This window comes from Muscardinus avellanarius (genome assembly GCF_963383645.1).
Source record: "Muscardinus avellanarius genome assembly, chromosome: 16".
NCBI classification, from domain to species: domain Eukaryota; kingdom Metazoa; phylum Chordata; class Mammalia; order Rodentia; family Gliridae; genus Muscardinus; species Muscardinus avellanarius.
This window is the reverse complement of record NC_137802.1, coordinates 28,420,228-28,443,552: the sequence shown is the minus strand read 5'-3', so window position 1 is coordinate 28,443,552 and position 23,325 is coordinate 28,420,228. Positions and strand designations below refer to the sequence as shown.

Genomic DNA, 23,325 nt, shown 5'->3' with positions numbered 1-23,325 from the left:
GAGGCTGAGACTAGAGGATCACAGTTCGTGGGCAGCCTCAGCTTCTACTTAGTGAGCCCTTTGCAACTCAGTGAGACCCTGTTTCAAAATAAAGAATAAAAAAATAGGGCTGGGGGTATATCTTGGAGGTAGAAGGCCCCTGGGTTCCATCCCCAGTATCAATACTGAAACAAACAACAACAACAAAAAAAAACACCTTCCTGAACTTTGTCAAGGAAGTCCACAAAAATACAGATTAAGATAATTAAGATATAGTTATAGAGCCTAAAACTCCTCTAACTGCAAACCAAAAAGTAAGCTAAATTGGCTAATCGTACTTCCAAATTCTGACTTTAAAGGAAAATTTCTCTAAACCGCAAACAATTAGATAATCCAATGAACATCAAAGAACACTACAGGATCTGGGCATGGTGGTATACACCTGCAATCCCAGTACTTGGAAGGCTGAGAAAGAAGGATCACCACAGGTTTCAGGACAGCCTCAGCAACATAGTAAAGTTCTCAGCAACCTAGCAAGACCCTGTTTCAAAATAAGAAGGGGTGGGGGTGTGTAGCTCAGAGACAGAATACCCCTGGTTCAATCCCAGAAACATAAAAAAAAAAAAAAACTAAAGATGAGAGTAAAAATGTAATAACTTTCTTTCTTGGGAGTACATTACAGTGACCTGTAGGGACATTCCAAATTGGACTATTGTTTAGAATAAAATGTTTTAAATCAGCAATGGTAGAGCATTAAGTAATGTAAATGTACTTTAAGAGAAAATGAGCTGGGTGTGTTGGCACAGGCTTGTAATCCCAGCATTTGGGAAGCTGAGACAGGAGGATCGGGTTCATGGACAGCCTCAGCTACCTAACCCTTTGCAACTCAGTGAGACCCTGTTTCAAAATAAAGAATATGAAAATAGGGCTGGGGACATCACTCAAGAGGTAGAATGCCCCTTGGTTCCATCCCCAGTACCACAAAAAAAAAAAAAAGAAGGGAGAGATGACAAAATGAAAGCCGGGCATGGTGACACATACATGTAACCGTAGTACTTAAGGAGGCTGAGAAAGGAGGATCACACAGGTTTGAAGACAGCCTAAGCTACTTAGTGAGGCTTTCAGCAACTTAGTGAGATCCTGCTTCCAAATAAAATATAAAATAGGTCTCGGAGCGTGGCCCAGAGGTAGAAGGCCCCTCAGTTCCATCCCCAGTACCATAAAAAAAAAAAAAAAGGATCCAGTCCTCCCTAGCCTTTCTTTTTATTTTAGTCCCAGCGATTGAGTCATAGAACTTGCACAGTGATATCAATAAGCCCCTGATGTTCTGTCTTCGTGTCAGCTAGCAGAAGCATTTCTCCTTTATTAAATCAGCAAAAGATGAAATTTAAGAACCTCCAGGGAGTCTGGTGAATGTGTTTCTATATGTAGGAATCCCGCGGGCCCGTTGTTATTTACAAATTAGCTACTAAGTAGTTACAGTGATTAACAAGAGGAGCGACTACTAAGCTTTAGGGTAACGACCACTTACTTCATCTCTAAAGGGCCTCCCAAGATAATTTTCACCCATTGAGCACTACTATAACTTAAGCTTCAGAGTAGACTGAGGAGGTATCAAGAGAACCAGAAGTTACTCCAATGCAAAGCACAAACGTCGCTAAAACCTTTTTTCTTTTTTCTTTCTTTTTTTTTTCCTGGTGGTGGGGATGGAACCCAGGGCCTCGCGCCTGCTAGGCTTCACCCCCAGCCCAACACGCTAATCTTACTGTCAAAGCACAGAGGGGGTGAAGACTTGAAGCGCGCGCGCGCACACTCGCACACACTCGCACACACTCAAGCACACACTCCAGAAGCCTGACCTTGCCCACAAGTCGCCTAGTTCTCCAGCCCTCCCCCCAGCATCCCCGGCGCCGGCTCCCGCGATTCCAATTGGTCTGCGCGTCCGTCCTAACATCTGCCGGGCGGTGACCGACAAGGGCTCTCCGCGAGCGGCGGAGGCGGAGGCGGCAGCCCGGAGACCCGGAGGCCGAGGAGAGCGCGCCCCGGGGGCGAGCGGGAGCCCGGGGGGGGGGGGCGCAGGGGAGCGAGGGGCGGGCGGCGGCGAGGGGAGGACGCCGGGAGGCCGGGCGCGCGGACTCACGTTCGCCCACCAGCAGGATCCGCACGTCCTTCTTCATGTCGGCGGCTCGCAGGGGCCGGGCTCGGCCCGCGCGCATGGAGTGGACCCGGTCTCCTGGAGCGCCCGCCCCGCGCAGCCGGCGCGCCTGCCGGCCTCTCCACCCGAGCTGGGCCGCCGGCCCGCCGCGCCGCCCGCTCGGCTCCGCTCCGCGCACCGGAGCCCGCACAGCCCGGCTCCGCCCCGCCGGCTCCGCGGACCGCGGCGGCGGACGCGACGGCGGGCGGCGAGGGACACGCGCCTTAGCAACGCGAGCGCGCTCCCGGCGCCGACAGCGCCCCCGCCGTCAGGTCGGAGGTAGCGCAGGGCGCGGGAGCCCAGCCCACCCTCGTCTGCGCAGAGCCGCCAGCGTTCCTGTTTGGGCCGGGAATTTGAGTGACAGGTTTCCCGTCTAACCCCATTTATTTTACACAACTGAGACTGGAGAAGTTCCTTGCCCGAGGTCACAGAGACAGACTTTGGCAGTGACTCTGAGCAGGGATGTTTCTCGCTGGACTATAAACTCCAGGAGGCAGCGACCTGCCTACCTGGTTTGCAGCTATAGTCCCATTTTGTTGGACATACCCCTCAGAAAGTGCTTGGTTGAACAGGATGACAAGCTCCCGGGATCCGACTCTGTACACTACCCAAAGTCCATCATTCTGTTTTTTGCCTTAGTGCTCATCAAATACAATTAAAGCTGGGCGTGGTGATGCGCGCTTGTAATCCCAGTATTTGGGAGGCTGAGATAGGAGGATTGCGCAGGTTCGAAACCAGCTTGAGCTACTTAGTGAGGTTCTCAGCAATTTAGTAAGGCCCTGTTTCAAAATAAAATATCAAAATAGGTCTGGGAGTGTAGCCTGGAGGTAGAAAGTCCCTGGGTTCCATCCCCAATAACACACACACACACACAAACACACACACACACACACACACACACACACACACACACACAGAATAAAAAATAGAAGTTAGGTGTGGTGGCCCATTCTTGTAATCCCTAATGGCAGTTCTTGGGAGGCTGAGACAGGAGGACTGCAAATTTGTGGCCAGCCTCAACTACTTAGTGAGGCCTCTGCAATTTAGTGAGAAACTGCTTCAAAATAAAGAATAAAATAGGGATGGGGTGTAGCTTAGATGTAGAGTGCCCTGGGTTCAATCTCCAGTACTGCAAAAGAGAGAGAGAAAAACAGAGAGAGGTAGAGAGAGAGAGAGAGACAGAGAGAGAGACAGAGAGAGCTGCTGACCAGTTTATTGGGTTTGAGTCCAGATTCCGTCACCAAATAACCTGTGACTTTTTTTATTTTATTTATTTATTTATTTTTACGTACTGGGAATGGGATCCAGGGGCATTCTATCTGTGAGCTACACCCCCAGCCTTATTTTTTATTCTTTAAGTGTGTGTGTCGGTGTGTGTGGTGCTGGCGATGGAACCCTTCTACCTCTGGGCTACACTCCCAGACCTATTTTATATTTTTATTTGGAAACAGGGTCTCTTAAAGCCAGCGAGGCTGGCTTCGAACCTGCGCGATCCTCTTGTCTCGCCTCCCAAGCGCAGGGATTAACAAGCGTGCACCGGCTTTATTCTTTATTTTGAAACTGAGTCTCACTGAGTTGCAGAGGGCCTCACTAAGTACTTGAACTGAGATCCTCCTGTCTCAGCCTCCCAAATGCTGGGATTACAAGCTTGTGCCACCACGCCTGGCCTCTGAGTAAATTATTTTACTTCTCAGAGCCTGACCCTTCTTCAGTAGCATAGCAATGATAATAATGCAACCTCTTAGAATGGCTGTGAGGAATAAGTAAGCTAATGCATGTCAAGCATTTGGGACACGGTGAGCCTTGGTGTGTGCTCTACTCATCTCAACTGTCTTTATGATCCTAAAATTCCTTTCTTTTTTTTTTTTTTTTTGTTTTTTGGTGATACTGGGGATTAAACCCAGGGGCATTTTCCTCCAAGCTATACCCTCAACCCTATTTTTCATTCTTTATTTTGAAACAGGGTCTCACTAAATTGTGGAGGGCCTCCCTAAGTAGCTGAGACTGGCCGCGAACCTGCAATCCTCCTGACTCAACCTCCCAAGTACTGGATTACAATTGTGCGCCACCACGCCAGACGTTGATTCTAAAATTTCACAGAAAAATTTTAATTGCCGGGGATGGTGCACGCTTGTATAATCCCAGTACTTGGGAGGCTGAGACAGGAGGATCACATAGGTTTGAAGCCAGCCTCAGCTACTTAGTGAGGCTCTCAGCAGCTTAGTGAGACCCTGTTTCAAAATAAAAATGTAAGATAGGTCTGGGGGTATAGCCCAGAGATAGAAAGCCCCTGGGTTCCATTCTCAGTACCACACACACAAAAAAAAGTTGTAATCGACAAGTTTGGGGGCAAATAAGTATGTTTGCAGCAGTATTTCACCATCTCAGTTGTTTGATGTCCCAAAGCATTAAAAACAAAGCCTTTCAAAAAATCACTTAGTATGTGATATAACAAGGAGGGAAATGAAGGGGACACATTCCTTGTTCATTAGGAGATAAGGAAGCCAGACGAGAGAATGGATGAAAGAAGTTGCATGTGACCCTACAGGACTCGGGTCACCTCTGTGCCCCTTTTTCCTCTGTACCAAATGAAGACTATAATCTCTTCCTTTATCCCACAAAATAATGTACAGTTTCTCCTTGATTTATGATGGAGTTACATACAGATAAACCCATTATAAGTAGAAATGATCAGAAGTACAAAATACATTTATCTATCTATCTATCTATCTATCTATCATCTATCTATTTATTGTGGTACTGGGGGTGGAACCCACGGGCTTTTCTACCTCCGGGCCATACTCCCAAACCTATTTTATACTTTATTTGTTTTTTTGTTTTGTTTTGTTGATGGTACTGGGGGTGGAACCCAGCCAGAGGCTTTCTACCTCCGGGCTATACTCCCAGACCTTTTTTATATTTTATTTGGAAACAGGGTCTCACTGAGTTGCTGAAAGCCTCACTAAGTAGCTGAGGCTGGCTTCGAACCTGTGCGATCCTCCTGTCTCAGCCTCCCAAGCGCGGGGATTACAAGCGTGCGCCACCACGCCCAGCATTTATACTTTATTTGGAAACAGGGTCTCACTAAGTAGCTGAGGCTGGCTTCGAACCTGTGCAGTCTTCCTGTCTCAGCCTCCCAAGTGCTGGGATTACAATGTAAACCACCACGCCTGACTACAAAATACATTTAATACACTTCACCTACCCAACACCATACCTTGTAGCACAGCACACCGTGGACTCTAGTTGTTTATCCTCCTAGGCGCTGAGGCTCGCTGTTGTTCCCCAACATTGCCAGAGAATGTTGTACTGTTTAACAATAGCCCAAGAACAACATCAACATTCAAAACTTGCACCGGGCGCGGTGGCGCACGCTCGTAATCCCAGCATTTGGGAGGCTGAGACAGGAGGATCGTGGTTTGTGAACAGCCTCAGCTATTTAGTGAGGCCCCTTGCAACTCCGTGAGACCCTGTTTCAAAGTAAAAAAAAAAAAAAAAAAAAAATAGAGCTGGAGTGTAGAATGCCCCTAGGTTTCATCCCCAGTACTGAAAAAAAAAAAAAAACCAAAAACATTTTTTGGATATACAGATTCTACTGACTACACATCATTTTGGCACCATCATAATAAAATTTTTATTTTATTTTATTTTGTGGTACTGGGGGTGGAACCCAGGGGTTTTCTACCTCTGGGCTATACTCCCAGACCTATTTTATGTTTTATTTGGAAACAGGGTCTCACTAAGTAGCTGAGGCTGGCTTCGAACCTGTGCAATCCTCCTGTTTCAGCCTCCCAAGTACTGGGTAATTCCAGGTGCGTGCCACCATGTCTGGGCATAATAAAAATTTTAAATCAATCTGTGGGCAGTTGAGGACCATCTATATTATATATGAATTATGTACTATATTGTAAAAATTTTTCTTTTGTGTGTGTCTGTGTGTGTGTGTGTGTGTGTGTGTGTGTGTGTGTGTCTGTGAATGATACTGGAGCCTGAATCCAGGGGTTCAATTTATGAGTTATACTCCCAGCCCTTTTTACTTTTTTATAGTTATTTATTTATTTTTCTGGTGCTAATGATTGAATCCAGAGAATGTTACTATATACTATTACTGTTACTATTACTATTACTATACTATACTGTTACTATATACTCCCATCTTTTTTTTTTTTTTTTTTTTTTTTGCAGTGCTGAGGATTGAACCCAGGGGCCTTCTACTCTGAGCTATACCTCCAGCCCTATGTTTTATTCTTTATTTTGAGGGTGTCACTATGTTGCAGAGGGTCTCACTAAGTAGCTGAGGCTGGCCATAAATCTATGGTCCTCCTGTCTCAGCCTCCCAAGCACTGGGATTATAAGTATGGGCCACCGGGCGTGGTGGAGCACGCTTGTAATTCCAGATTTTGGGAGGCTGAGATGGGAGGATCGCAATTCATGGACAGTCTCAGCTAGTGAGATCCACCCTCTGCAATTCAGTGAGATCCAGTTTCAAAATAAAGAATAAAAAATAGGGCAGGGGCTGTAGCTTGGAGGTCGAATGTCCCTGGGTTCCATCCCCAGACCTGCAAATGATGATGATGATGATGATGATGATGATGATGATGATGATGGAGGAGGAGGAGGAGAAGAAGAAGAAGAAGAGGAGGAGGAGGAGGAGGAGGAGGAGGAGGAGGAGGTGGTGGTGGTGGTGGTGGTGGTGGTGGTGGTGGTGGTGGTGGTGGTGTGGGCCACCACGCCAAGCTATCTTTTGTTTTTTGGGTTTTTTTTTTTTTGGCGGGGTGGTACTGGGGATGGAACTAAGGGGCATTCTACCTCTGAGCTACACCCCCAGCACTATTTTTTATTTATTTATTTTTTTTTTGGTGGTGGTACTGGGGTTCCTGGAAACCCTCCTGCCTCCGGGATACACTCCCAGACACCTATTTTTATATTTTTATTTGGAAATAGGGTCTCTTAAGCCAGCGAGGCTGGCTTCGAACCTGCGCGATCCTCCTGTCGCTGCCTCCCAAGCACGGGGATTACAAGCATGCGCCACCATGCCCGGCTATTTTTTATTCTTTATTTTGGAACAGGGTCTCACTGAGTGGCCTCACTAAGTAGTAGCTGAGGCTGTCCACGAACTTGAATCCTCCTCTCTCAGCCTCCCAAATGCTGAGATGACAAGCATGCGCCACAACACCCAGCACTTATCTTTTGTTTTGAAAACAGGGTCTCACTAAGTTGTGGAGGGCCTCACTAAATTGCTGAGCCTGGCTACACACCTGAAATTATAGGCATTCATCATGATATGGTCTTTTATTTTTTATTTTGAAAGAGTATTGCTAAGCTGCTGAGGGTCTCATTATTGCTAAGGCTGGCTGGTATCAAACCTGGGATACTCCTATCTTAAGTCTCCCAAGTACTGAGATTAAAAGCATGCACTACCATGCCAGACTATGTTTGATATTGAAACAGGGTCTCACTAAGTTGCTGATGTTCTTGCTAAATTATTGAGGCTGCCTTCAAAGCTGTGATCCTTCTGTCTCAGCCTCCCAAGTATTGAAAGTAGAAACCCGTACCACTATACCGAATTAAGCTTTTCTAAAAAAGTTATAAAAATATATTACAAATGACAAAGGCCTTTTACAAAAAGGCAAGCTCTTTAGGGCTCTGCTCACTCCAAACAACGCTTTATGTAGGGTCTGGACTCCAGGAGAGATCTATCACCACTGCCAGTCAAAGACAATATTAATTCTGAGGGCTCTTCCAGAACCGGAGAGACCAAGGCCTCATGGTTTTTATTTCTGTTTTCTTTTGTTTTTGCGGCACTGGGGATGGAACCCAGGGGCATTTGACCTCTGAGCTACACCCCCAGTCCTATCCCTGTTTTTTATGCTTTATTTTGAAAACGGGGTCTCACTGAGTTGCAAAGGGCAACAGCCTCACTAAGTAGCTGAGGCTGTCTGCAAACTGAGATCCTCCTGTCCTAGCCTCCCAAATGCTGGGATTACAAGTGAGCGCCACCAGGCCTGGCTTCTCATGGTTTTTATTTTAACAATCCAGACTTGAGGGCTGCAGAAAGGAGAAACACTGAGCGTACTCAGTGGGCAGTGACTATGGTTTCATATAAACCAAGGCTGGCATTAGCTGAAGTGGGGGAGAGGGAGACTTGCCAGACCTTCCCTCCCCTGCAATGGAAGTTTCCTTTTACAATCACCCTCCAAGGCTTGCCAACTCTACTCCTGCCAATCTGGCCCCTTGGCTTGCCTTGAACCTGGTGTCCCTCTTAGGCTATCAACAAATGTCCACTGTGCGTCACTCAGATGTTCTGGAGACAGCATAGGTCAGTGATTGAACAACCAGGGCCCTGAAATCCACCTGCTGGGTCTGAACATCAACTCTGCTAACAATGAGCTTTGCATTATTGGGCAAATTATTTAACCTCTCTGCGTTTCATCTGCCAAATGGAAATAACAGTAGGATATAACTCACATGATTGTTATGAAAATTAAATTCAGCTGGGCATGGAAGTGCACCGCTTGTAATCCCAGTACATAAGAGGCTAAGATAGGAAGGATCCTAGGTTTGTGGCCAGCAGCTATTTGTCGAGGCCCTCCCAATTTAGTAAGACCCTGTTTCAAAATAAAGAATAAAAAAGTGGGCTGAGGAGCCAGGCATGGTGTTGCACGCTTGTAATCCCAGCATTCCGGAGGCTGAGACAGGAGGTCACGGTTCCAGACAGCCTCAGCTACTTAGTGAGGCCCTCTGCAACCCAGTGAGACCTTGTTTCAAAATAAAGAATAAAAAAATCAGTCTGGGGGTGTGGCTCAGAGATAGAATGGCCCTGGGTATTCTCCATACTACAAAAATATTTTTTAATTAAATTAAATAAGTGTGTGTGTGTGTGTGTGTGTGTGTGTGTGTGTGGTGCTGGGGATGAAATCCAGGAGCCTTCTACCTCCAGGCTACACTCCTAGACCTATTTTATACTTTATTTGGAAACAGGGTCTCACTAAGTTGCTGAGAGCCTCACTCAGTAGCTGAGGCTGACTTTGAACCTGTGCGGTCCTCCTGTCTCAGCCTCCCAAGTACTGGGATTACAAGCGTGCACCACCATGCCTGGCTTAAATTAAATGATTTAATAGCTAACTAAGAATAGTGCCTGGGACATGCTCAGTGATACATGAATACTGGATAAAAAGCCAGGTTCGTGATAAGTTGGGTCCCTCCCCTACATGATCTCACAGTGGAAGCCAGAAGCGGAGATATCAGGAGACTCCAGGTACCTTGAGACTCCAGATATCGCGAGACTCAGGATGTCACGAGAGAATCGGCATGCCTATAAAACATCAGTGCCTCCAATCTGCCACGTGACTCAGCCGGCCAATCAGGACTATGCGCAACACTCCAGACTCATGGCCCATCGGTCCCCTCCCCCACGGCTGGCTGACTCTCCAGAGGGTGCAGGGTCCGAATAAAACAGCGGTCTCTGATAACCCGGTTGGTGTTTTTACCTCCCTCCTAAACCCCCTAACTCTATTTTCAACTATTCAGTTTGGTGGTGGCTTATGCCTATAATATCACTATTTGGGAGGATGAGAAAGAAAGGTCACAGATTTGAGGCTAGCCTTAGCAAACATAGCAAAACCCTCAGCAATGTAGGAAGACCCTATTCGCAAATAAAAAGTAAAATGGGCTGGGGGTGTACCTTGGAAGTAGAACGACCCTGCACGCAGGTGTGGTAGCACACTGTAATCATACTACTTGGAAGGCTTATGACAGGAGGATTGCAGTTTCAAAGACAGTCTCAGAAACATAGTGAGATCTTGTTTCAAATAAAAAAAATAAGGAGTAAGGGTAGAACACCCTAGGTTCAATTCATAGTACCACACACACACACACACACACACACACACACACACACACACAAAGCCAGAGAGAAAAGTTGTTGGAGTGAAATTTACTGTTGGAATATTACCGATTTATTCTAGTATATTAAATAGATTGGATTAAGCCAAGAGGAGAGACTGGCATCTGGAAGACTTTGATGGAATTTTCCTCTAGAATCCTAGGGTGGGGCTCTACTTCCAATAAATAGCCAGCATACCTTTACAGTAGAAAGATTGTTGGGTGGACAGAACAAAGTGCTTTTCCAGGAGCTAAGAGGATCAATTTTTCATGCCTGGCAAAGGGAGAACTCACAACTCAGCCTGGCTCTGGGCTGCAGGACAGTGAAACGCCCCAGGCCGTGGGCAAGCCTGCCTGGAGGAAGACAGAATGTGTGCTTATTGGCTGACATCGAGTGGAACAAGGGCTCCATCTTGGATTGGTGAGTTGACAGTCCTGGGCAGGAGGCCAAATCAGACTTGGCATCTGTCCCACTCTTCAGAAACATCCATCTTTGGCCTCTCAAGTTAAACTCAAAGCCCCACCCATCATCTGCCTTTTCATTCCTTCTCTCTCCCATTCCTTCCAGGAAGCCTTTTTCCTTTTCCTCCCAAGTCTGCTCTGCTGGGGCAGAAAAGCCCAATGATTCAAGATCAGCTAAAGTGTGTGTGTGTGTGTGTGTGTGTGTGTGTGTGTGTGTGTGTGTGTGTGTGTTTTACTGGGGACTGAACTCAGGGGCACGCTACCTCTCAGCTACACCCTCAGCCCTATTTACTTACTTTTTTGAAACAGGGTTTCATTAAATTACCATATAATGGCCTGGAACCTGCAATCCTTATGCCTTAGCCTCCCAAATACTGGGTCTACAGATGTGCACCACAGCGCACAGCAAGACCAGCTAATGTTTCATTTTCCTTTTAATGTACCTGTTCTTGGTTCATTGTTCCAGCCTGGCATGTATTTATCTCTGAGTTGGAAGAAAATTTCCAGACAAGAGGCCTCATATGTTAATAAGGTTATATCCAGTTTTCTTTTTAATTTTCTCAAGCTCCCTTCAGATACTCTGAAAAACAAATGCCTTAATTATAAAAGAATGGAAAGCAGGCATTGGTGGGGGCATGCCTGTAATCCCAGTACTTGGGAGGCTGACACCAGAGGACCATAGGTTCAAGGTCAGTCTCAGCCACTTAGTGAGGCCCTCTACAACTTAGTGAGGAGTTGTGTTTCAAAATAAAGAATAAGAAATAGAGGGAAGATGGCGACAGAAAAAGCAGGGCTTACGAGCCCCACTAACAACCAATCTCTATTACCACAAAATCAGCGCCTCTCATAGCCAGAAAACACCATCAGCAGAGAAACAAAAATGCAAATACAAGGGACAGAGAAAAAGAGGGCTGGAAAAATGAGCTACCAGAAAGAAACCAGACTGCAGTGCTGCGGCCGGAACCGCGGCGCGGAGTGGTTCAGACGCCATCTTCCCTTGTAGCACCAGGCCCCAGAGAGGAGGGGAACTCAGAACGGAGCTCAGAGCCAGAGAGGAGATACGCAGGCCTCACGGCCAAGGACACAGCAGCAGCGCCATACTGCCGACGGCAGCAGCGAGCTCACCGGATGGCACCAGACCAATGTACTCAAGAGCCCACCAGGCTCCAGAGAGGAGTGGCGGACAGAGAGCCGAGGTGAGCGGCTGTGGATCAGCCGGGTGGAATTCAGCAGATTTTTCGGCGCAGGGAGTGTCTAAAGCTCCCAGGGGCCGGGCTCAGCACACTCTGCAGGGACTCAGAGTGGAGCTCAAAAACAGAGAAGAAATACGCCAGCCTCACGGCCGAGGGCGTGGCAGTGGTCTCATACTGCCACCGGCGGCAGCAGCAGCGAATTCACCAAGTTCACTACACCTCCATCAGCGCACTCAAAAACAGTGAGTCAAACTGCCTCCCCTAGAGGAGAAATCCCAGTACTGCACTCCCAGGGACTTAATCCAGTAGGGGAGTGGCAGTGGCAGAGATATCACACCATAGTCACAACTCCCCGCAGGAGATCGCCCAACCTGGCACCCCCCCATGGTCTAAAGCAGCCTCGATTGACTCCCTGGGTCTGAGACTTTGCGATACAATCCAGTAAAGGAGTAGTGGTGACTGAGATACCACAGATTCGAGATCCATAGCACCTTAAGTGAAGTCGTAGTGACCCAGGGAAGAACCCAGAGAAGGCAAAAACTTCCGAAATCATGGGAAAGAAGAATAACAATGGAGCAGTGAATGCCCACAACCCCACAACATCAGAACCTGATAACACAGAAATTCAGAGATTTCTAGAAGATCAAATCAGGAATATAACTGTAGAAATAATAGAGGTGTTTCGAAAAGAATTCAGAGAGAGCCAAAAAGAGATAAAGGATTCAATCAATGAAGTAAAGGCCTCAATTCAAAGTATAAACAACCGATTAGGCCACATGGAGAATAGAATCTCGCTCCTAGATGATCACTCCAAAAATGAACGCATAGTTTCTAATTTAGAAAAAAAAAAATCCGACAGCAGGAATCTGATATTGAAGAAATATGGGCCCATTTTAAGAGAACTAACCTAAGAATAATTGGAATAGAGGAGGGAAAAGAAAGTGAAACCAAAGGGATCAACAATCTCTTCAAGGAAGTAATAGCAGAAAATTTTCCAAACATAGAGCAAGAGGTCAATACACAGGTCCAGGAAACTTATAGAACTCCCTTTAGAGAGGATCAGAGAAGAGGATCCCCACACCACATATTTTGACATAATTGTCAAAATGACCAATGTGGAAGCCAAGCAGAGAATCTTAAAGGCAACAAAAACAAAGGGCCAAGTGACATTCAGAGGCAAACCAATTAGAATCACTCCAGACTTCCCAAACCAAGTCATGAGAGCCAGAAGGGCTTGGAGTAACATATTCCAAACTCTGAAAGAAAACAACTTCCAGCCAAAAATTTCCTACCCAACAAAACTTTCTATCAAATTAGATGGGGAAATAAGAAGATTCCATGACAAACAGAAACTGAAGGAATTTATGTCTTCAAAACCAGCACTAGAGAAAATACTCAAAGAGATTAACTACAAAGAAGAAATAGGTAACACACACCAGAACCAGAGAAACAAGATTTTCCATCCAACAGACAACTAAGATTGGTTATCTGTGGAGATTCATTATTTATGGTAGTCTTTTACCTATTTCTAAATTGTATTGTTTGCTTTTATTGTTGCTAATCTTTAGGATTTCTAGTTGGAATATTAATATACCTTCAGATATAGCATTTGGAAATATTTTATCCCATTCTATCAGTAACTTTTAACTCTGTTTACATTGTCTTTGGATATACAATATTTTTTTATTTTTTAGGGAGTTTGTTTACCCTTCTGTTGCCTGTGCCATTGAAATCATATCCAAGAAATCACTGCCAATTTCAATGTTGTGAGGTTTTATGACCCAGATTTTCTTTTAAAAGTTTATAGTCTTAAGATTTATATTTAGGAAGCCGGGCGTGGTGGCGCACGCTTGTAATCCCAGCATTTGGGAGGCTGAGACCGGAGGATCGCAGTTCGCGGACAGCCTTAGCTACCTAGTGAGGCCCTCTGCAACTCAGTGAGACCCTGTTTCAAAATAAAGAATAAAAAATAGGGCAGGGGTGTAGCTCGGAGGTCAAATGCCCCTGGGTTCCATCCTCAAACCCGCAAAAAAAAAAAAAATAAATAAATAAAAAAGATTTATATTTAGGTCTTTTATCTATTTTGAGTTAATATTTGTATATGATGTTAGTAAGGGTCCAATTTTATTCTTTTTCATGTAATTATTATTTTTCAACAATATTTAGTTAAATATTATTTCCTCCACCAAATGTTTGTGGAAACCTTGTCAAAAATAACTTGACAGTATATGGAAGAATTTATCTCTAGGCTTTTATTTAACTCCAATGGTTTATATATCTGCCTTTATAACAGTACTACACTGGTAAGAAAGAAAGCAAAAAGAAATATTGAAATGTTATCTTTAAGTCATCAAAAACTTGGTATCAGACAAATGAAATAATTATTGTAGCTTTATAAGGTTTGAAATCAGAAAATATACATCTCCTAGCTTTGTTCTTTTTGAGATCGTTTTGGGTATCTAGAGTCCATATTCCATATTAGGAAAGATTTTTTTTCTGAAAAATAAATAAATAAATGTATGATAGTGTCACCTAAAAAAAAAAAAAAGAAAAAAATATTCTCTGGTAAGAAAGAAAGCAAAAAGAAATATTGAAATGTTATCTTTAAGTCATCAAAAGCTTGGTATCAGACAAATGAAACTGTTATGTGAGATTATCATCGTTAATATTGGATAAATTGCTATAAAACTAGATGTCAACCACTAAGCCAAGCATGGGAAGGAGGGATGGGGAGGGAACGGGGTGGGGATCAGGTAGGGGCTAACTAGGCGATGTGTTCATGTATGTCTACAAAAGTTTTTTTTTTTATCCCATTATGACGTATGAATACAGTGCACCAATAAAAAAAATTTAAATAAAAAAGAAATAGAACTTGGAGTGCAGCTTGGAGGTAGAATGCCACTAGGTTGAATCCCCAGTACAAAAAAAAAAAAAATTATGGAAATTGAGCATGGTGACACATATTTGTTATCCCCATGGGAAGCAGAGACAGGACCACAGTTTCCCTGCTGGCTAAAGCAATTTAAAGACCCTCTGCTACTTAGTGATTTTCTCAATTTAGTGAAACCTTGTTTCAAAATAAAATAGGGCTGAGGGTGTAGCTTGGAGGCAGAACGTCCCTGGGTTCAATCTCCAGTAGCATACACACACACACACACACACACACACACACACACACACACACAAAAGATAATGGATATTGAAGCCAAAAATGATTGTCAAGCACCTGAAATCCTAGTACTTGGGAGACTGAGACAGGAGGATTTCCGGTTTGAGCCCAGCCTCAAAAATTTAGCAAAACCTTCAGCAACTTAGCAAGGTTCTGTTTCAAAGTAAAAAAGGAATGGGGATATAGCCAGATGGTACAATGCCCCTCATTTCAATACCCAGGACCAAAACCAAACAAAAGAAAAGATGGTGGATATTGAGAAACCTCTCTGACCATCCTCCTCCCAAATAGCCTAAATCCCTTCTGAAGTATATAAAAGCCTGGGCTCTGCAGTCTAACATCTTCCTTAACACCCTGTTAGCTGTGTAAGACTGGGAAGTAACTTAATTTCTCTGGAAAAAAAAAATCTCATCTATACACCAGAGACACCCCATAGTGCTCTTTTGAGAATAAAATAAGCAATGCTGGTAAAACATTTGTCATGTAGCTTAACATGTAATGCAGGCTCACATATCACCCCTAATAGCTGCATTTTAAATTTGGAATTCATTTTCTGTCTTGCATTATCTTGCCAAGGGACAAACTGATCAGATAGCCCACTGTAAACTCTGATTTGTGTTGTGTGTGTGGGGTACTGGGGGTTGAATCCAGGTGTATTCTACCACTGAGCTGTACCCCCAGTCCTATTTTTATTCTTTATTTTGAAACAGGGTGTCACTAAGTTGTGGAGGGCCTCACCAAGTATCTGAGGCTGGCCGTGAGCCTGGCATCCTCCTATGTCAGCCTCCTAAGTACTGGAATTATAATTATGCCCCACCACGGCCAGCCAAACTGAAAACTGTTTACAGTTCAGCCCTTTGCAACTCAGTGAGACCCCGTTACAAAATAAAGAATAAACAGGGCTGGGAGTATAGCTCAAAGGTAGAATGCCCCTGGGTTCTATCCCTAGAACCGCAAAAAAAAAGTATATAAATTTTAATTATTTTGGGGACATTAAAACCTTTGTTGACATATACCAGCTAGTGATTCTCAAAATTTTTAGGGCCCAAGCCTTTTCTGTAAAACAAAAAATTTAATGGAATAGGAAATTGATCATGTCTGGTTACCCCAGCAAAGAAATCACCAGAATTAAATTTTCCTAGACAATAATTCAAAACAAGAAATAAAATGTGTGTGTGTGTGTGTGTGTGTGTGTGTGTGTGTGTGTGTGTTACTGGGGATTTACCCCAGTGTGCATTTAACCTTTGAACTACATCCCCGGCTCTATTTTTTTATTTTTTATTTTTTATTTTTTGTTTTTTTGGTGGTATAGGGGTGGAACCCAGAGGCTTTCTACCTCCGGGCTATACTCCCAGACCTATTTTATACTTTATTTGGAAACAGGGTCTCACTAAGTTGCTGAGGGCCTCACTCAGTAGCTGAGGCTGGCTTTGAACCCTTGAGATCCTCCTGTCTCAGCCTCCCAAGCGCGGGGATTACAAGCGTGCGCCACCACGCCCGGCTCTATTTTTTTTAAAAAAACAAGAGTCTTGCTAAGTTGCTGAAAGCTTCACTAAGTTGCTGAGGCTGGTCACAAATCTCCAATCCTCCTATCAACCTCCCAAGTACTGGGATTATAAGCATGTGCCATCCTATATTCTTTAAGTCTAGATCACAAAGAGTCGGGATTGGTGGTGCACACCAGTAATCCCAGTATTTGGGAGGCTGAGACAGGAGGATCGTGGTTCTCGGCCAGCCTCAGCTACTTAGTGAGGCTTTCCACAATTTAGTGAGACCCTGTTTCAAAATAAAGAATAAAAGAATAGGGCTGGGAGTGTAGCTTAAAGGTAGAATACCCCTGGTTTTAATCCCCAGCACCACCCACACACAAAAAAATCTAGATCATATATATATAATACCTAATGCAATGTAAATAGTTGTTAATACTAGCCAGACGTGGTGGTACATGCCTGTAATCCCATTACTTGGGAGTCTGAAACAAAAGGATCACAGGTTTGAGGCTAGTCTCAGCAAGAAGTAAGACTCTAACCAACCTGGAGAGACCTTGATTCAAAATAAAAATCAAAATAGGGCTGAGAGTGTAGCTCAGAGGTAGAATGTCCCTGGGTTCAATTCCTAGCACCACAAATATAATAGTTGTTATACTGTATTGTTTTGGAAATAATGACAAGAAAAATGACCATACACATTCAAAACAGAAACTTTGGGGAGGGGTGGGTACTGGGGTTTAAACCCAGGAGCATTCTACCTCTGAGCCATACCCATACCCCCAGCCCTATTTTTATTCTTTATTTTGAAACAGAGTCTCACTAAGTTGCAGAGGGCCTAAGAGCTGAGGCTGGCCACAAACCCACGATCCTCCTGTCTCAGCCTCCCGAATGCTGGGATTACAAGCGTGCCCCGCCACGCCTGGCTTTTGGATCTTGTTTTATTTTATTTTATTTTATTGCAGGTCTGGAGATGGAACCCAGAGGCATTTGACCTCCAAGCTATACCCCTTGCCCAATTTTTATTTATTTATTTATTTATTTATTTATTTATTTATTTATTTTTGGTGGTACTGGGGGTGGAACCCAGGGGCTTTCTACCTCCGGGCTATACTCCCAAACCTTTTTTATATTTTATTTGGAAACAGGGTCTCACTAAGTTGCTGAGAGCCTCACTAAGTAGCTGAGGCTGGCTTCGAACCTGTGCAATCCTCCTGTCTCAGCCTCCCAAGCTCAGGGATTACAAGCGTGTACCACCACACCTGGCCTTTTATTCTTTATTTTGAAACCGGGTCTCACTAAGTTGTGGAGGGCCTCACTAAGTAGCTGAGGCTGTCCGCGAACCGTGATTCTCTGGTCTCAGCCTCCCGAATGCTGGGATTATGAGCGTGCCCCGTCATGCCTGGCTTGGATCTTGTTTTGATGGAGGCAAGAATCCCATTTCCAGTGTACTGGAAGGCTATGCTGACAGTAAAAGTGACAGAAACAAGGGAGCTGAAAGCCAACCTCCCATCCGCACCTTGGGGATTCTTGTGCTTTGGCCCCAGCTTGGAGAAATCATGTCACCAGCAACTAAACTCCACTTCACAGACATGCCATTATCAGAACACCCCTGAAGTATGGTGGTCCTGGGGTTCCTGGAAACCCTTCTACCTCTGGGGTACACTCCCAGACCTATTTTTATATTTTTATTTGGAAACATTTTATATTTTTATTTATTTGGCACAGCTGGCTTTGAACCTGCGTGATCTTCCTTTCTCCGCCTCCCAAGCGTTGGGATTACAAGCGTGCGCCACCACGCCCAGCTAGAATCACAACCTCTGAATGCTGAATTGTTTTTTGTTTTGTTTGTTTTTTTGTTTGACAGGACTGAGGATTGAACCCAGGGGCATTCCTCTGAGCTATACCCCCAGGTCCTGGTCTCAGCATGAGTCCTTCTCAGAGGGGAATATGAAAGATAAAGACTCTAAAGATAGAAAACAGGGCCTTGTCCCAGCCCTACCAAGACCAACTAACTTACCCTGGACAAACTGTTAACCTGTCAGGGCCTATGCTTCCTTGTGTGTGAACAGGAAATTAGGCCTATAATGCAGGAGAGTCAGGAGGCTTAGAGCAAATTAGTAAATCAGGTAGAAAGATTCTGCTTGCCTCTCTTTTGAAGGAAATGAATAGAAATTAGGTGTAAATTTCAAAATACTAGAGGCCTAGAAATTGATAATAATATATAGTTCTGGGGCTAGGGATGTAGATCAGTGGTGGAGGGCTTGCCTGACATGCATGAGGCCCTAGTTCCATCCCCAACACCACAGTCAATCAATTAGAAAACTAGCCTGCCAGGAGTGGTGGCGCACACTTGTAATCCCTGCATTTAGGAGGCTGAGACAGGAGGATCACACAGGTTTGAAGCCAGCCTCAGCTACTTAGTGAGGCTCTCAGCAACTTAGTGAGACCCTGCTTCCAAAATAAATATAAAATAGGTCTGGGAGTGTAGTCCGGAGGTAGCCCCTTTTTTCCATCCCCAATACCACAAAAAGAAGAAAGAAGGAAGGAAGGAAGGAAGTCAGTCAGTCAATCAGTCAGTCAGTCAGTCAGTCTAGCCCAGCATGGTGGTGTACACTTGTAATCCCAGTACTTGGGAAGCTGAGATAGGAGGATCACAGGTTTGCGGCTAAACTCAGCTACTTAATGAGGCCCTCTGCAACTTAGTGAAACTGTTTCAAAATAAAGAATAAAAAATAGGACTGGGCATGGTGGCACACACTTTTAATCCCAGCATTTAGGAGGTTGAGACGGGAGGATCAAGGTTCGCAGACAGCCTCAGCTACTACTTAGTAAGGCCCTTCCCAACTCAGTGACACCATGTTTCAAACATAAAAGGACTTAAAAGTAGGGCTGGGGGTGTAGCTCAGAGTTAGAATGCACCTGGGTCTATCCCCAATACTGCAAAAAAAAAAAAAAAAAAAAAAAAAGAACTAGGGGTGTAGCTCAAAGGTATAATGCCCCTGGGCTCCATCCCCAATACTGAAAAGAAAAAAAAAAATCTACAGAAAAAAAGATTTCTTTCTGATGTGTGAATCTTCCTCTTCTCCTTCTCCTCCTCTTCATTCTTCCTCTTCCTCTTCCTCCTCTTCCGCCTCCTCCTCCTCCTCTTCTTCTTCTTCTTCTTCTCCTTTTCCTTCTCCTTCTTCTTCATTTGAGGTACTGAGGATGGAACCCAGGGGAACTCTACCTCAACCCCTGCCCTAATTTTCATTCTTTATTTTGAAACCGGGTCTCACTGAGTTGCAAAGGGCCTCACTAAGTAGCTGAGGCTGTCTGTGAACCGCGATCCTCCTGTCTCAGCCTGCCAAATGCTGGGATTACAAGCATGCGCCACCACACCTGTCTTATTCTTGTTAAAACGATTAGTTGAACTTGAGCCTAAATTCAGTAGAATAAACTGGATCTGACTTCAAAAAAAAAAAATAAAGAATTTAAAAATAGGGCTGGTTTTGTAGCTCAGAGGTAGAATGCCGCTGGGTTCCATCCTCAGTACCTCAAATAAATAAATAATAGATACATAAATAAATAAATAATAGGGATGGGGGTGTAGCTCAGAGGTAGAATGCCCTTTGGTTCAATTCCCAGTACCAAAATAAAATAAAGAAAGGAAAAGAAAAATGCAGTTCTGTCATTGTCATTGTGGCTGTGGTTATCATCTCCGTTGCACTCTCCAATTTCCTCACCTGTTATTTAATTCCTTCAGTAGCTCTATGAGCAAAGGAAGGAAGAGTAAGCGATAATTATCTCATTTTACAGGGGAGAGGGAGGCAAAGAGGTTGCAGGCTGTCTGTGCGCCGAAGCTTTCTGCTCAGTCCAGTCCAAGAGAAGTGAATCTGCACATCTTCAGAACTGATGCAAGGCCAGGCGTGGTGGCTCACGCTTGCAATCCCAGCATTCAGGAGGCTGAGACAGGAGGATCACAGGTCGTGGCCAGCCTCAAGTACTTAGTGAGGCCCTTTGCAACTCAATGAGATCCTGTTTCAAAAGAAAGAATAAAAAATAGGGCTTGGGGTGTACGTGGGGGGTAGAATGCCCCTGGGTTTCATCCTCTGTACCGCCAAAAAAAAAAAAAAAAGATGCTAATTTAGCCTGGGGTCCCTCTATAAATGCTGTTAGGAAAAGAAAAGGAGGGAGACATAGGAAAACATGTAGATTAGGAGATTTAGGACCTGTCAAGTCGTAAAAAGGTATGAGGGTTTCTTTCTGAAATGATGAAAATTTGCTAAAGTTATATTATGGTGCATGCTTCACAACTCTGCAAGTACACTAAAAAATTGAATTGTAAGTTGGACTTGGTGGTGCACACTTGTAATCCCAGCATTCGTGAGGCTGAGACAGGAGGATCATGGTTCACGGGCAGCCTTAGGTACATAGTGAAGCCCCTTTGCAACTCAGTGAGACCCTGTTTCCAAAAAAAATAAAATAAAATAGGGCTGGGGATATAGTTCAGAGGTAGAATGACCCTGTGTTCCATCCCCATTGCCACACACACAAAAAGGGAATTGTATAGTAAAATAGATGATTTTTATATGTGAGTTATATCTCAACAAAGCTGTTTAGAAAAAGCATACCAATTTTTTTTTTTTTTTTTTTTGTGTGTGTGTGTTTGTGTTTGTGTGGTACCAGGGAGTGAATCCAGAGGCATTCTACCTCAGAGCTACATCCTCAGCCCCATTTTATACTTTATTTTGAAACAGGTTCTCAACAAATTGCTGAGGGCCTCATAAGTTGCTGCAGCTGTCTGCAAACCTGCAATCCTCCTGTCTCAGCCTCCCAAGTACTGGGATTACAAGCATGTGCCACCAAGCCTGCTGCATACCAGTTTTTTTTTTTTTTTTTAATGGGCAAATGCTGGGATTACAAGCCTCTGAGCCGGGCATGTTGGTGCAGGCTTGTAATCCCAGCATTTGGGAGGCTGAAACAGGAGGATCTCAGTTCGTGGACAGCCTCAGCTACTTAGTGAGGCCCTCCACAACTCAATGAGACCCTGTCTCAAACTAAAAAATTTAAAAATAGGGCTAGGGGTGTGTAGCTCAGAGGTAGAATGCCCCTGGGTTCCATCCCCAGTACGCAAAATAAATAAATAAATAAATAAAAAATAAAAAAACAGCTGGGGGTGTAGTTTAGAGGCAGAATGTCCCTGGGTTTGATCCCCAATACCACACACACACACACACACACACACACACACACACACACACACACAGAGGAAATCAAGTATGAGATGATACCTGTTCTAGATAAAGTGGAAGGTGGCCCCATGTACACCCCGCCTTCTGGCATTCCTGCCCTTACTTCATCCCTCCCTTAAGGGAGGGTGTGACCCTTGACTTCCTTCTAAGCAACAGAATAAGGCAGAAGCCATGGGATACATGTTTATGCAATTATCATATGAGATTTCATGTCCATCTTGTCATGAGACTTTCTCTCCCTTGTTGCCTTGAGGAAGCAAGCAGTTGTGTTGCAACGAGCCGTGGGTAAGGGACGGACAGTGGCCTCCAGCCAACAGCCAGCAAGAACAGAGGCATCCGTCCAACAACCCACAAGGAGCTGAACGCTGCCAACAGCCCTGAGAGCGTGGGAGCAGGGCTGTCCCCAGCTGAGCCCCGGCTGACACTGAGGTCCCAGCTAACCAGTTGGTTGCAGCTTGGGAAGCTCAGAGGTGGAAGCCTCAGCTAAGCGGTGCCCTGACTCCTGACCCACAGAAACTGTGAGAGAATGAACATGGAGCTGGGTGTGGTGGGGCACGCCTGGAATCCCAGTGCAGGAGAGGCCGAGACTGGAGGATTGTAGCTTCTAGGCCAGCTTCAGCAATTTAGCAAGGCCCTCCACAATTTATTGACCTTGTTACAAAATAAGGCTGGAGTGTACTTCATAGGTAGAATTTCTCTGGGTTCAATCCCCTGTACCACAACAGCTAAATAAATATTATTTAAACCACAAAACTCATAGTAATTTTGGGGGTACTGGGGATTGAACTCAGAGGGATTCTACCTCAAACTATACCCCCAACCTTTTTTCTTTTTTATTTAATTAACTAATTAATTGCTTTTTTGTGGCACTAGGGATGGAACCCAGGGGACTTCTACCTCCAGGCTACACCCTCAATTTTTTTTTTTTTTTTTTTTTTTTTTTTTTTGCGTGTCTGGGGATGGAACCCCAGGGACATTTGACCTCCAAGCCACACTCCCTGCCCTATTTTTATTCTTTATTTTGAAACCGGGTCTCACTAAGTTGTAGAGGGCCTCACTAAGTAACTGAGGCTGTCTGCAAACTGCGATCCTCTGGTCTCAGCCTCCCAAATGCTGGGATTACAAGCGTGTGCCACCACACCTGGCTCAGACTTATTTTATTTTTATTTGGAAATGGAGTCTCACTAAGTTGTTAAGAGCCTCACTAGGCTGCTCAGGCCAGCCTCAAACCACAATCCTCCTGTCTCAGCCTCCCAAGTACTGGGATAACAAGCATGCACCACCACACCTGGCTTTTTTTTTTTTTTTTTTTTTTTTGCAGTACTGGAGATTGAACCCAGGGATATTCTACCTTCGAGCTACACCTCTAGCCCTGTTTGTTTGGTTTTTTAATTAATTAATTAATTAAATTGCTGCAGCACTAGGGATGGAACCCAGGGGCATTCTACCTCCGAGCTACATCCCCAGCCCTAATTTTTATTCCTTATTGTGTGTGTGTGGTACTAGGGGTAGAACCCACGGTCTTTCTACCTCCAGGCTATACTCTGAGACCTATTTTATATTTTATTTGGAAACAGGGTCTCACTAAATTGCTGAGAGCCTCACTAAGTAGCTGAGGCTGGCTTTGAATCCGTGCTATCTTCCTATCTCAGCCTCCCAAGCACGGGAATTACAGGTGTGTGCCACCACACCTGGCTCCTAATTTTTATTCCTTCTTTCTTTC

The 23,325-nt window shown here is 44.6% G+C and overlaps 1 protein-coding gene across 6 annotated transcripts in view; it reads right to left on the bottom strand.

Annotated features, from left to right (window-relative positions):
* The window catches only part of RHOT1 (ras homolog family member T1), a gene marked incomplete at both ends in the record, with an annotated part of 78,016 nt that extends 75,821 nt beyond the window's left edge, over positions 1-2,195 (bottom strand). For all 6 annotated transcript variants that reach the window (XM_080713601.1, XM_080713603.1, XM_080713605.1 and 3 more), the window contains one exon: positions 2,120-2,195. In XM_080713601.1, coding sequence (XP_080569727.1) covers positions 2,120-2,195 — 76 coding nt within the window. The remainder of the gene's footprint in view (positions 1-2,119) is intronic.
* Between the last annotated feature and the right edge of the window lie 21,130 nt (positions 2,196-23,325).